This window comes from Plutella xylostella, chromosome 5 (assembly GCF_932276165.1).
Source record: "Plutella xylostella chromosome 5, ilPluXylo3.1, whole genome shotgun sequence".
NCBI classification, from domain to species: Eukaryota; Metazoa; Arthropoda; class Insecta; order Lepidoptera; family Plutellidae; genus Plutella; species Plutella xylostella.
In genome coordinates this window covers 1-13,880 of record NC_063985.1, presented here as the reverse complement: position 1 = coordinate 13,880, position 13,880 = coordinate 1, and the positions used below count along the sequence as shown (strand labels likewise).

The window sequence follows — 13,880 nt, the reverse complement described above, 5'->3', positions numbered from 1 at the left end:
GCCACGCTGGTGCTCCTGAAGAAGGAAGGCAGGCCCGCAGACTCTCCCTCTGCGTACCGACCCATCTGTCTGTTGGACGAGGCTGGCAAGCTCTTTGAGCGAGTCATCGCCGATCGCATCCAGGCATACCTGAGACGGGATGGTCCCGACCTTTCGGATAGTCAGTACGGCTTCCGGATTGCGCGATCGACAGTGGATGCGATACTTCGCGTTCGCTCACTGTCGGAGCAGGCTGTGAACCAAGGGGGAGTTGCGCTGGCTATTAGCCTAGACATAGTTAATGCGTTCAACTCCATCTCTTGGGGAACCATTAGGGAGGCTCTTGTGTACCACCAATTGCCTTCCTACCTGCAGCGAATAGTCGGGTCATACCTGTCGAACAGGTATATCAAGTACCCGGGCAGAGAGGGTATGTTTTCGCGGAGGGACGTCAGTTGCGGAGTTCCACAGGGGTCGGTGTTGGGCCCTCTTCTGTGGAACTTGGCATACGATGCGGTCCTGCGAGTCGAGCTTCCAGATGGTGTTAGCACAGTGTGTTACGCCGACGACACACTGGTAGTTGCTAACGGGGCCTCCTTCGAGGAGGCTATACCAAGGGCGGAAGATGCTGTGGCTAGAGTGATTGGCAAGATCCACCAGCTGGGTCTCAAAACAGCGCCCCACAAGACCGAGGCGCTGTGGTTCCACAAACTGCCTAGGAGCAGGGAACCACCTGACCTAGCGGTGCAAGTTGGTGATGCCCGTATCGCCATAGGACGGCATATGCGCTACCTCGGCCTAGTCCTGGATAGTCGCTGGTCATTCGAGGAACACTTCAAAAGGTTAGCCCCCCGGATACAAAAAGTAGCTGGTGCTTTGCATGGGCTGCTTCCGAATCTGGGGGGTCCTCGCGAAGGAGTCCGCCGCCTCTATACGGGAGTCGTGCGATCCATGGCCCTCTACGGAGCACCTGTCTGGTCGAAGAGACTGACGGGTGTCCGACGCAACCGAGCACTGCTCAACAGCGTCCAACGTAAGATGGCCATCCGCGTTGTTCGTGGATATCGCACGATATCGTACGATGCGGCGACTTTGTTGGGTCGCTTTCCGCCACTCGACATCTTGGCGGAAATGGACGCTCGAGTGTACCAGCGACTACACAATGTGGAAGTTGCCGATGCGGAGCCGGCATCAGCCGTCCGGCGATACGAGCACCAGGTCGCTCTGGAGCACTGGCGGGAGCGGTTGGAGGAGCCGAGAAGTTGTCGGCAGCGAGCTGTCGCAGCCGTACTTCCGTGCTTCGACGCATGGATGCAACGGCCGGGCAGCCTCACGTATCGTCTGACGCAGGTGCTGACCGGGCACGGTTGCTTCGGTGAGTACCTGCACCGGATAGGGCGTGAGGTTACACCGTCGTGTCACCACTGTGAAAGCAGCCTGGACTCCGCGCAGCACACACTTGCAGTGTGCCCAGCGTGGGAGTCCGAAAGGCAGATCCTGGCTAACAGGATCGGGCCGGATCTGTCACTGCCCTCAGTGGTGGCAGCCATGACTCGAGGCAAGGAGTGTTGGAAGGCCGTGGTCTCGTTCTGTGAGACCGTCATGGTCCAGAAAGAGGCCGCAGAGCGAGATCGGGAGAAGGCCGATCCAGCTCGGAGGCGACGGCGAAGGGCTCAGGCCAGGTGAGCCCGTCGCGTCCCTGTAGCCCGGGAATAAGAATAAGGCTACGGTATCTCCTGCCCGTCGTAGAAGGCGACCAAAAGGAGGTTAGGGGCTGTGGGCGGTGAGGACGGGGGTCCGAGCCGCCGCATAATAGCGGCCCCGGGAAGAGCGGCTGTGCATGTGGCCATGTACAGCCGCGCAGGCTGCGAAGGAGTGGGGAGACCTTGAGTCTCCCGGAGAAGAGCTGCGGCACGGTGTGAGGTGACTCCGGTGCGTTCCCCTGGAGATCCCGGAGCACCTACCTGCACTGATGGTGGCCACCGAGGGGGTCTTAGTGGGTAAAAATCCCACATATCCCGTCTTCCTCCCCCGAGGTTGGCGGGAATCTTTCTGAAGATTTCCCCCACGTAAAAAAAAAAAAAAAAAAAAAAAAAAAAAAAAAAAAAAAAAAAAAAGGTTAGGTTAGGTTAGGTTAGGTTAGGTTAGGTTAGGTTAGGTTAGGTTAGGTTAGGTTAGGTTAGGTTCCCCCCCGAAGGGTTCTCGGCTTGTCGTGCCGGGGGGGCTGAGTAGCTGTAACTGTCGAGTCTGCCGCTATAACTCGACTGATACGGTGAAACCAAGAGGAACCCATGGGCGGCTAGCGTGCCCAGCCACGGGCATGCTTTTGCTTACGCCACCCGTAACCCTGGATGTACTGTGGTGGGACATCATAGGGTCGGGGGCCGCTCTCCTTGTGTGGGAGGGGCTGCGAGGAGAAAACCTCTGTAAAAAATCCAAGGTGGAGGCGGAAACGCCCGTGCGCGGTGCTATTTGATTAGTTTCCGGGCAACCCGTATCCCTTGGATATTTCCGAGGAACGGGGGCCGCTCTCACAGTTCGTGATTGGGGCCACGAGGAGACAACCTCTTCAAAAACCACGGGCGGCGGGTCTTAGGTCTGTGAATTCACAGGCTGCTAGACAGGCTTTTCTACAAGCCACCGCCGGCAAACCTGTTATCCCAAGGTGACGTGGTCATGTCTCGCGGCCTGGGACCAGGGAGCTTGCCTTAAACGGCCGGCTCAAGAGGAGAAAACCTCAATAAAAATCCTCAAGTTACTGGCGTTGTGGTACCTACGGGTCTAGCGTGGCGTCAGGCTCCTACTCGCAAGGGTAGGAGGCGGGGGAGTATCTCCGTCGTTAACGACCAACCCTGGAGAAGTCCCGCACTCCAGGTGTATTAGGGATATTTTAAAATGTTCATACTCGTGGGATCTAAACATGCAACAATCCAACAAAGACGAAGATGAAGTTGTAGATAGTAGGAGGCGTAGTTTAAGTAGGTTAAGTTTTGAGGTTGAGGAGGGAGAGGAGAGTAGTAGGAGTAGTAGTTATGAACATTGTGCTAAGGCACACACTTTGGGCACTAAAGCGGGCGGAAAGCCCGCGGAGCAAACTGGACTGAGACCGGGTTCCACCACCCCGGAATCGGTTCAGGGCTCTGGCCAAGGCGCTCGCGCCAAAAAGGGAGGAAAAAGGGACGGGGTCTCTGAGGGATCGATCCGAAGCGGCAGGGGTCGATCGCTCGAGTCTCCCGCCCATGTAAGCGAGGCTAGTGTGGTCATGCTAGAGTCTGCAGAATCTACAGACAGCGCGGAGAGCACTGCAGACGAGGAGAGAGTGGGTCCCTCTGGCAAATATTGGCAGAGTAGGTCCCAAAAACGTAAACGATCTGCGGTCTTCGACTCTGGAAGCGGCTCAGGAGGAAGCCCGAGCGGTGCGCCTAACAAGATTGGCACACCCAAAAGGGGCCGAGGCAGGCCGCCTACCACTGGCCAATATGTTGGCTTAGCAAAGGCCAAAGCTGAACTCGCGGCAGCCAAGGAGAAAGAATTACGGCTCCGCTTGGAAGAAGAGGTTGCAAACCATTCTCTGAAAGCCAGAGAGTCGTTTTCCCGGTTGGATCAGGCCATCTCCCAAACACTTGGGGATGGAGATAATAGGCTGTCTGCTGACTTGCAGACAGTTATAGCCAATAACTTGGATGTTATCATGGACGTGGGGAAAAAGTCCCGAAACCTAAAGGGCACCTTTGTGCGGGCGATAAAAGATTCCGTCGAGGCAATTTCCACGGCTGTGAAAACTCTTAGTGTTCGGACTACAAACGAAGAGGTGGCTAAACTGCAGGCTGATAATAATCGCCTGCAGTCCGAGGTTGAGCGCCTGAGAAAGGAGAACGAGGCACTCAGAGCGGAACAAGCGGACCTGCGAAGGGAGTTCCAGACTCTTCGCTCCGGCTTCGAAGCAGTGAATGGGCGCCGATCCCCCTCCCCTGCTCCCTTGGTAGGCCCTAGGCAAATAGAGGAGGCACGTCGGGTTTCACCGGCACGGACGGTACAACCAAGCAAATCCAGCCGGGCAGGACCGCCGGCGGAGCAGGTGAGACCGGAGTTCGCCGAGTTTGCGCGTGCTATAATGCTGGAAGTGGGGAACATGGTGGATGCCAAGCTCTCCTCACTAGAGTCGCGTCTGCCACCCGCTCCTCCGACCCGTCCACCTTTAGCTGCGGACAAAAATAATGCGGAGACTGCAAAGAAGCAGATCCAGACACCCTCAGGAGAAATAGTGGCTGAACAACAACCCGGACCTAGCCAGGAGAAAAAAAAGAAGAGCAAAAAAAGAAAAAGAGGCAAAAAACCTAGTGGGCCCGCACCAAATGTGGCAGCACCAGTGGACCAAGTGTCACCCTCACAACCTGTTGGTCCTAATAGGAACGGGGAGACCTGGACCACGGTTGTCAAACGTGGTGCCAAGAAACAAGCGCCAGTGTCCACTAAAGCGCCTACTAGGGAACCCCCCAAGACAAAAATAAGGCCTCCACGATCCCAGGCAGTGGTGATAACTTTACAGCCGGAAGCGGCGGGCAGAGGAATGACTTACGCCAAAGTCTTGACCGAGGCGAAGTCCAAGATCGACCTCTCTAGCCTAGGAGTTTCAGGGATGCGGATTAGGAATGCAGCCACGGGTGCCCGCATCCTTGAAATTCCGGGAATAGCAAGCAAGCCCGCTGCTGACGCTCTAGCAGCAGAGATTGAAAAAGTTATAGGATCCGAGACTGTGAAAGTGTCTAGGCCCACAAAGTGTGCAAGTCTACGCATTTACGGTCTGGATGACTCTTCAACCTCGGAAGAGGTGGTTGAGGCAATTGCCCTTGTCGGAGGATGCCCTAGAGAGCAAATAAAAGTTGGAGAATTACGTATGGGACCTTCCACCACGGGCAGTGTGTTGGCTAGCTGTCCCGTCGCTGCTGCTCAAAAAATCAACAAGGCTAAACACCTCAGGATTGGTTGGACGTCAGCCTCGGTAAAACTGCAGCCACCGAAGACAATGCGATGCTACCGTTGCCTTGAGGCAGGACACGTTGGCGTCTGTTGCAAGTCGGAGGTGGACCGCAGTAACACTTGCTACCGCTGTGGGCAGCCTGGCCACAAGGCCAGCACCTGCAATGCCGACCCTCACTGCTCCATATGCAGTGCCGCTGGTAAACCGGCCAACCACAGGGTGGGTGGCAAAGCCTGCGTTCCTCCCTCGAAGAAGCAGCGGAAGAAGACCTTGGCGGCCACACAACCGCTGCCTACCAGTGCCTCGGCTAATGCTGAAGCTGCAGCGGCGGTGGAAGAAACAATGTCCAGCTAGATGGCCCTCAGAGTTCTCCAGGCGAATATCAACCACTGTGAAAGCGCTCAGGACTTACTGTACCAGAGCATGGCGCAGTGGCTGATACACTTGGCGGTGGTGTCCGAGCCATACTATGTGCCTCCAGACTGGGTCTCGGACCGGGATGGAACGGTGGCCCTGGTATCGCGGGGTGCCGTTGGCTCCCCTCCTTTTGAAAAGGTAACAAGGGGCATTGGATGCGTGGCGGCACTGTTGGGCGGAATAGTGATCATTGGATGCTATTTCTCGCCCAACAGGAATGTGGCGGACTTTGAGCATTTCCTCGCGGAGCTAGGATCACTGGTTCTGCAAAGTCGACCATACCCAGTCATTGTGGCAGGAGACCTGAACGGGAAATCAGAGGCGTGGGGATCCCCGGTGCGCAATGAGCGTGCTGAGCCTATGGAGGATTGGCTTGTCCAGGTGGGACTTTCTGTTCTCAACCGGGGGTCAGAATGGACTTGTGTGCGTCACAATGGGGGTTCCATTGTGGATGTCACGTTTGCGAGTCCCGCACTGGAGTCCCGTGTCCAGGGCTGGAGGGTTATAGTGAATGTGGAGACTCTGTCAGACCATCGGTATATCCGATACGATGTCTCCGCAACACTGGATACCACACGCTGGACCAATATATGTGGTGCCGGCCCCCGGTGGGTATTACACCGCCTGGACCGAGAAGCACTAGAGGAAGCGGCCATCGTCCATGCTTGGGCATCAAGCCCGGAAAGCCTTCCGCATGTAGATGACGAAGCTAACTGGTTCCGGGAGACTCTGTCGCAAATATGCGATGCGGCTATGCCTCGCGCCAGACCAATTCCTCCCAAGAAGGAAATGTACTGGTGGTCTTCCGAAATCGCAGATCTACGCCGCGCGTGCATGTCGGCCCGCCGCCAGTACACCCGACACCGAAGACGAAACAGGCGCAGCAACGATGTGCCTCCAGACGCTGAAGAAATTGCACTACTCACCGCTTATAAGGCAGCCAAGAAGGCAACTAAAATCGCTATACGGCGGTCTAAGGAGGCTGCTCGGAATGAAATGCTGGAGGCTCTAGACGTGGATCCTTGGGGCCGACCGTACAGGGCTGCGAGGAAAAAGCTTCGCCCCTGGGCTCCACCGTTGACACAAAGTCTCCGGCCCCAGCTAGTGGATCAGGTGACATCGGCCCTCTTTCCGTCGAGGCCTCCACATGCCCCACCATCGATGGCGGCCGTGTTGGAACTAGCGGAGGATAATCATGTTCCTCCAGTAACGGAAGCGGAGCTTCGTGTAGCCCTTCATAGACTCCGAACGCGAAAAGCCGCCCCTGGGCTTGACGGCATCCCTGGCCGTGTGGTGTACCTGGCTCTCAGGGAGCACCTTGGGCCAAGATTCCTCCGCTTTTTGTCACAATGCCTAGAGCAGGGGAGTTTCCCACTGCAGTGGCGGACTGGCAAGCTAGTGTTGCTACAGAAGGAGGGACGGCCTGCAGATTCACCCTCAGCATACCGCCCAATCGTGCTGCTAGATGAGGTCGGTAAGCTCTTTGAGCGCATCATTGCCGACCGCATTACAGAACATCTGGAGTCAGAAGGACCCAACCTGTCCGAAAACCAGTTCGGCTTCCGGAGGGGTAGGTCCACTGTCCATGCCATTCTGCGGGTAAAGACCTTGGCGGACGAAGCAGTGCGCGATGGTGATGTGATGATTGCGGTGTCACTTGACATTTCCAATGCCTTCAACACATTACCCTGGCCCTGCATAAAGGAAGCATTTGGGTACCACAGGATGCCCAAATACCTAATAGAGATAGTGGACTCCTACCTCTCCGAAAGGTTTATAACATACCCTGGGCGGGAGGCTTGGGGCCGAAAGGCGATGTCGTGCGGCGTCCCACAGGGATCGGTTCTTGGCCCGCTCCTGTGGAACATCGGCTACGACTGGGTGCTGCGTGGCGCGACCCTCAGAGGTATCGAGACCACCTGCTACGCAGACGACACCCTGATTACGGCTCGGGGCATCACGTTCAGGGATGCTGCCATTCTTGCAACGGCTGGTGTCGCCCAGATGGTGCGCCGCATCCGAATGCTGGGGCTGGAGGTAGCTCTACACAAGTCAGAGGCCCTGTGCTTCCACGGGGCCCGTAATGCTCCTCCGCCTGGATCAGGCATAGTAGTTGGCGGAGAACGAATCGCTGTCCAGTCGACGATGAAATATTTGGGACTCGTCCTGGACAGCCGGTGGAATTTTGCCGCCCATTTTGAAAGGCTGGCTATAAAACTGGTCGCCACGTGTGCGGCACTGAGTAGGCTCTTGCCCAACCTTGGTGGGCCAAGAACATCTTGCAGGCGGCTTTACATGGGCATCGTGCGTTCTATGGCCATGTACGGTGCTCCTGTGTGGGCCGATAACCTATCGAGGTCGAACATCACCCATCTGCGTAGAGCGCAAAGAGTGATGGCCTCAAGGGTGATTCGGGCATACTGCACCATCTCCGCAGAAGCCGCCTGCCTGATTGCTGGATCCCTACCGTGGGACTTAGATGCCGGTGTCCTCTCATCCCTGTATCACTGGCGGGAGGAAGGACGTCGGACAGACATGCGTCCAGCACCAAGAGAGATCGGGGCTGCGAGAGACGGGTACGTGGACGATGCCATAGAATTATGGGCAAGAAGGCTCGACGAATCAGCCTACGGCCGGCGCACAATCGACGCGATTCTCCCTGCTCTGCGACAGTGGCTAGATAGGGAGCACGGGTCGTGCACTTTCCGTGTGTCACAGATGCTTTCCGGGCACGGATGCTTCGGGAAGTATCTGTGTCGGATCGGGAGGGAAGAGACGCAAGCGTGCCACCACTGTGGCGCTGCAGTGGACTCCGCGGAGCACACACTGGCGGAGTGCCCGGCCTGGGCCGATGAGCGCAGCGCTCTCTGCGCGGTCATCGGGCAGGACCTAACGCTGCCTGCAGTAATTGCAGCGATCGTAAGCAGCAGACCTGCCTGGCGTGCGTTCTCCACATTTTGTGAGACCGTCATGTCGCAGAAGGAAGACGCAGAACGCGAACGGGAACAGGAGGACCCAGCTAGGCGTCGTGCAAGAAGAGGCCGCCGACCCCGGGGTGGCAGAAGATAGCATCTCTGTCGCCCTGCAAGTCGAGCGATATAAACGGTATCCCCTGCCTTAAAGGGGGCCCCGCCCTGTAGTTCGGGCATTACAATAGAGCTACGGCAACCCCTGCCTCAAAGGGGCCCTGGAGTCGCAGGCGCACGAGGGGCGGGAGACCCTTAGTGCGTCGAGTTGCGGGTCCTGCGGCGTGGTAACACGTATTGTGGATGCGTGCTACTGCGGAGGGTAGGAAATCCTTCCCTCAGGAGTGCTGCTGTTCTCACAGCAGCCTGCGCGGAGGCTACCGGTAGTATGCCACATGGCGGTTCCCGGGACACCTCCAAATAGCGCGATGGAGTCCACCGTGGGGTTTTAGTCGGTGCAAGCCCGACATAACCCAGTCGCTTCCCCGAGCGGCTAGGTATGCGTTAGGCATTTCCCCACGTAAAAAAAAAAAAAAAAAAAAAAAAAAAAGGTTAGGTTAGGTTAGGTTAGGTTAGGTTAGGTTAGGTTAGGTTAGGTTAGGTTAGGTTAGGTTAGGTTAGGTTAGGTTAGGTTAGGTTAGGTTAGGTTAGGTTAGGTTAGGTTAGGTTAGGTTAGGTTAGGTTAGGTTTGGGCGGGAAGACCGGCCGAAGGCGTCAACGTAGAAGAGGAGGCCAATTGGTTCCGGGAAACGATGACGTCCATCTGTGACGCGTCGATGCCCCGGGCCAAGCCATCCACACGCAGAGGGGCGTACTGGTGGTCAGAGGAAATTGCGCAGCTGCACGCGGTTGTCTCCGCAGTCGACGCCAGTACACCCGAGCACGGAGAAGACGCCAGGCAACGGAGGCCGAAAAGAGTACCGCCTATGACGCCTATCGGGAGGCCAAAAACGCGCTTCGTTTCGCGATTGCAGACGCGAAGGCTCGGTCCTGGAAGGAGCTCCTGGAGGGTCTCAACAGGGATCCATGGGGCCGACCGTACAAATCAGTACTGGGCAGGCTGCGTCCGTGGGTCCCTCCGTTGACCGAAACCCTGGAACCCGCTCTGGTAGAGACGGTGGTCAGCACACTGTTTCCCAGGGGCCAGGAAGGTCAACAAGACCCTCCCCCGTTAGACCCGACCACGTGGTCTGACGAGTTAGGAGTGAAGGATCCGGAGCTGGAACGAGCAGTCAGGCGTCTCGGAGCGCGGAACACCGCTCCCGGCCCCGATGGCATACCAGGACGTGTGTGGGTGCTGGCGCTCAGGGCTGGTTTATTCAGACAGTTCATCTGTCTGCTGAACCGCTGCCTGAGTGACGGCGAGTTCCCCACAGACTGGAAGGAGGCCACGCTGGTGCTCCTGAAGAAAGAAGGCAGGCCCGCAGACTCTCCCTCTGCGTACCGACCCATCTGTCTGCTGGACGAGGCTGGCAAGCTCTTTGAGCGAGTCATCGCCGATCGCATCCAGGCACACCTGAGACGGGATGGTCCCGACCTTTCGGATAGTCAGTACGGCTTCCGGATTGCGCGATCGACAGTGGATGCGATACTTCGCGTTCGCTCACTGTCGGAGCAGGCTGTGAACCAAGGGGGAGTTGCGCTGGCTATTAGCCTAGACATAGTTAATGCGTTCAACTCCATCCCTTGGGGAACCATTAGGGAGGCTCTTGTGTACCACCAATTGCCTTCCTACCTGCAGCGAATAGTCGGGTCATACCTGTCGAACAGGTATATCAAGTACCCGGGCAGAGAGGGTATGTTTTCGCGGAGGGATGTCAGTTGCGGAGTTCCACAGGGGTCGGTGTTGGGCCCTCTTCTGTGGAACTTGGCATACGATGCGGTCCTGCGAGTTGAGCTCCCAGATGGTGTTAGCACAGTGTGTTACGCCGACGACACACTGGTAGTTGCTAGCGGGGCCTCCTTCGAGGAGGCTATACCAAGGGCGGAAGATGCTGTGGCCAGAGTGATTGGCAAGATCCACCAGCTGGGTCTCAAAACAGCGCCCCACAAGACCGAGGCGTTGTGGTTCCACAAACTGCCTAGGAGCAGGGAACCACCTGACCTAGCGGTGCAAGTTGGTGATGCTCGTATCGCCATAGGACGGCATATGCGCTACCTCGGCCTAGTCCTGGATAGTCGCTGGTCATTCGAGGAACACTTCAAAAGGTTAGCCCCCCGGATACAAAAAGTAGCTGGTGCTTTGCACGGGCTGCTTCCGAATCTGGGGGGTCCTCGCGAAGGAGTCCGCCGCCTCTATACGGGAGTCGTGCGATCCATGGCCCTCTACGGAGCACCTGTCTGGTCGAAGAGACTGACGGGTGTCCGACGCAACCGAGCACTGCTCAACAGCGTCCAACGTAAGATGGCCATCCGCGTTGTTCGCGGATATCGCACGATATCGTACAATGCGGCGACTTTGTTGGGTCGCTTTCCGCCACTCGACATCTTGGCGGAAATGGACGCTCGAGTGTACCAGCGACTACACAATGTGGAAGTTGCCGATGCGGAGCCGGCATCAGCCGTCCGGCGATACGAGCACCAGGTCGCTCTGGAGCACTGGCGGGAGCGGTTGGAGGAGCCGAGAAGTTGTCGGCAGCGAGCAGTCGCAGCCGTACTTCCGTGCTTCGACGCATGGATGCAACGACCGGGCAACCTCACGTATCGTCTGACGCAGGTGCTGACCGGGCACGGTTGCTTCGGTGAGTACCTGCACCGGATAGGGCGTGAGGTTGCACCGTCGTGTCACCACTGTGAAGGCAGCCTGGACTCCGCGCAGCACACACTTGCAGTGTGCCCAGCGTGGGAGTCCGAAAGGCAGATCCTGTCTAACAGGATCGGGCCGGATCTGTCACTGCCCTCAGTGGTGGCAGCCATGACTCGAGGCAAGGAGTGTTGGAAGGCCGTGGTCTCGTTCTGTGAGACCGTCATGGTCCAGAAAGAGGCCGCAGAGCGAGATCGGGAGAGGGCCGATCCAGCTCGGAGGCGACGGCGAAGGGCTCAGGCCAGGTGAGCCCGTCGCGTCCCTGTAGCCCGGGAGTAAGAATAAGGCTACGGTATCTCCTGCCCGTCGTAGAAGGCGACCAAAAGGAGGTTAGGGGCTGTGGGCGGTGAGGACGGGGGTCCGAGCCGCCGCATAATAGCGGCCCCGGGAAGAGCGGCTGTGCATGTGGCCATGTACAGCCGCGCAGGCTGCGAAGGAGTGGGGAGACCTTGAGTCTCCCGGAGAAGAGCTGCGGCACGGTGTGAGGTGACTCCGGTGCGTTCCCCTGGAGATCCCGGAGCACCTACCTGCACTGATGGTGGCCACCGAGGGGGTTTTAGTGGGTAAAAATCCCACATATCCCGTCTTCCTCCCCCGAGGTCGGCGGGAATCTATCTGAAGATTTCCCCCTCGTAAAAAAAAAAAAAAAAAAAAAAAAAAAAAAAATGGTTAGGTTAGGTTAGGTTTTTTTTTTTTTTTTTTTTTTTTTTTCGTAGGGAGGGGAAATCCTAATGGACACCTGACAGCCCGTACTGCCAGGTAGTGTCGGACTCTCACCGACTAAAACCCCTCCCTTTCCAGTCACCCCTGACATAATCAGGGACTTTGTACATCTTAACATAATATTACAATCTTAACTTAACTTATCTTCTATCACGGGAGACCGTAACCGGTCAGAATATTTGTTTTTCTTTTCTATTTTATTTTGGTTCACATTTTGTATTCTCTTTTTAATTTATTATAATTTTTTTTTTTTTTTTTTTTTTTTTTTTTTATATTTTTTACTATCTTTTTTATCTTTTTTTTTGCTTTCTTTTCTATTTTTTACTTATTTCTAACTTAAAATTACTTATCTTTTTCTACAGCATTGCTTTCTTATTATCTTTATATAACATTTATATTGTATAGGACACAGTTGTATATATACTACATTTATATATACGTGTTATCCTTATTCTATCTTACTTATTCCTATTTGCTACTCTTATTGCTAATTTCTTACAATACTGTAAAAACTTTTCTCTCACATCATTATCACTAATTAAACTATTAAGATTTTCCTTACAAACTGATACATTTAACTCTATCTCTATGTTCATCCTATCGACGCCATAGACGGGACACTCGGTTATTATGTGCAGAATACTCTCGTTCTCGCTGGGGTCACAGATGCAGGACGGGCTGTCCTTGCACTTGAAGCGGTTCAAGTATTCTGAGAACCCGCCATGTCCCGTCATAACCTGCGTCACCACATGGTCTATTGTCATCTTTCTGACCGTTCTGTACGCCTGTATCGCGTCTGGAAAGAATGCCTTTGTGGTGGATGCGGTTTCACCTTGTAGGTATGTATCGCCGGTTCCATTCGCCGAGCGATTCCAAGCGGATCTGTCGCTTGGCGAATGAGACCGGACATTGGTCATAGTCTGGCTTCTTCTTCAATTTCAGCGCTGCTTCTTTTGCCAGATGGTCCGCTCGCTCATTTCCTGCCAATCCTGCGTGTGCTTTGATCCAAAACAAGGAGATTTCCTTGTCTTGGAGTTTGCAGGTCCTTATATTTTGGCGTACCTCTAGTGCCAGGGGGTGCCGCGTATTGTTGTTCGTGACCGTCTCTAGGGCGGACCGCGAGTCACTGTACACACCGAAACTGGTTTCCTTTCTCTTCAACACTACCCTTGTAGCTTCGCATATGGCCAGCAGTTCCGCCTGGTAGACCGTGCAGTGCGGCGACAGCTTTAGTTTGACGGACTTGATCTCGGCTCCATTGCTCCAGAGAGACAATGCAGCTCCCACCTTGCCGTCAATCTTGCTGCCGTCGGTGTAGATACGTACTGCTTGTGTGTTGTGGAGGTCCACCAGCTGTTGGTCTTCCAGGCTTATGAACTCCAGGCGCATATGTTTCGCAGGATGAGGGCTATCGGCATATACAGCCACTCGCTCCACTTCAACATCCCCCAGCGCTGGTCGGAGTACGCCCCTCTTTGCCTCATACAACGCTGCTGCCTCTTGTATTCTGAGGTCGAGAGGTAGCACTCCGGCCAACGCCAAGGCCGCATTGAGTGAGACGGTCCGGTACGCACGGGTCAGTTTCTGGGCAAAGCCCCTCTGCACTGCGTTGAGCTGTTTTTGAACACCCAGTTTCTTGGCGGCTGGTGCCCAGGCACTCGCCGCATACATAATAACTGGCTCAACCGCTGCTGTGTAAATAAGCCGTATAACCTCGGGATGTAGTCCCCAGCTAACTCGGGCGGCCCTGGACAGCTGCTTGTATATGTTCAACGCCTTTTTGCAGACATTTGCTACATGGCTATTGAAAGTCAGCTTCTCGTCTATAGTGAGCCCCAGTATTTTAATCTCCTTTGACATGCCAATGTCAATCCCGCCCATTCTAAGGTGCGGGGTGTCGTATTTTAGCTTCTTGGTCAGTACCATAGCCTTGGTTTTTTGTGGACCAAAGTTGAGCTTATTACGGACACCCCAATCCCCAACATAGGCGAGAGCGGCATTGGCCTGTCTT

General features: G+C 55.5%; 3 protein-coding genes across 3 annotated transcripts; 2 read left to right on the top strand and 1 right to left on the bottom strand.

Moving 5' to 3' along the window:
- Window positions 1-2,899: 2,899 nt before the first annotated feature.
- LOC125491368 lies at window positions 2,900-5,314 on the top strand. The gene has a single exon (XM_048633163.1). It carries the CDS (start codon window positions 2,900-2,902, stop codon window positions 5,312-5,314), a length of 2,415 nt encoding a protein of 804 aa, XP_048489120.1.
- Window positions 5,315-10,798: 5,484 nt separating this feature from the next.
- On the top strand, window positions 10,799-11,748 carry LOC125491466. Its single transcript, XM_048633522.1, has one exon. It carries the CDS (start codon window positions 10,841-10,843, stop codon window positions 11,393-11,395), a length of 555 nt encoding a protein of 184 aa, XP_048489479.1. The 5' UTR covers window positions 10,799-10,840; the 3' UTR covers window positions 11,396-11,748.
- A 949-nt stretch (window positions 11,749-12,697) lies between these two features.
- On the bottom strand, window positions 12,698-13,795 carry LOC125491477. The gene has a single exon (XM_048633578.1). It carries the CDS (start codon window positions 13,793-13,795, stop codon window positions 12,698-12,700), a length of 1,098 nt encoding a protein of 365 aa, XP_048489535.1.
- Between the last annotated feature and the right edge of the window lie 85 nt (window positions 13,796-13,880).

Coding starts and splice junctions, on each gene's coding strand:
- LOC125491368 (XM_048633163.1), top strand. CDS start 2,900: ATGCAACAATCCAACAAAGACGAAGATGAAGTTGTAGATAGTAGGAGG.
- LOC125491466 (XM_048633522.1), top strand. CDS start 10,841: ATGGACGCTCGAGTGTACCAGCGACTACACAATGTGGAAGTTGCCGAT.
- LOC125491477 (XM_048633578.1), bottom strand. CDS start 13,795: ATGGTACTGACCAAGAAGCTAAAATACGACACCCCGCACCTTAGAATG.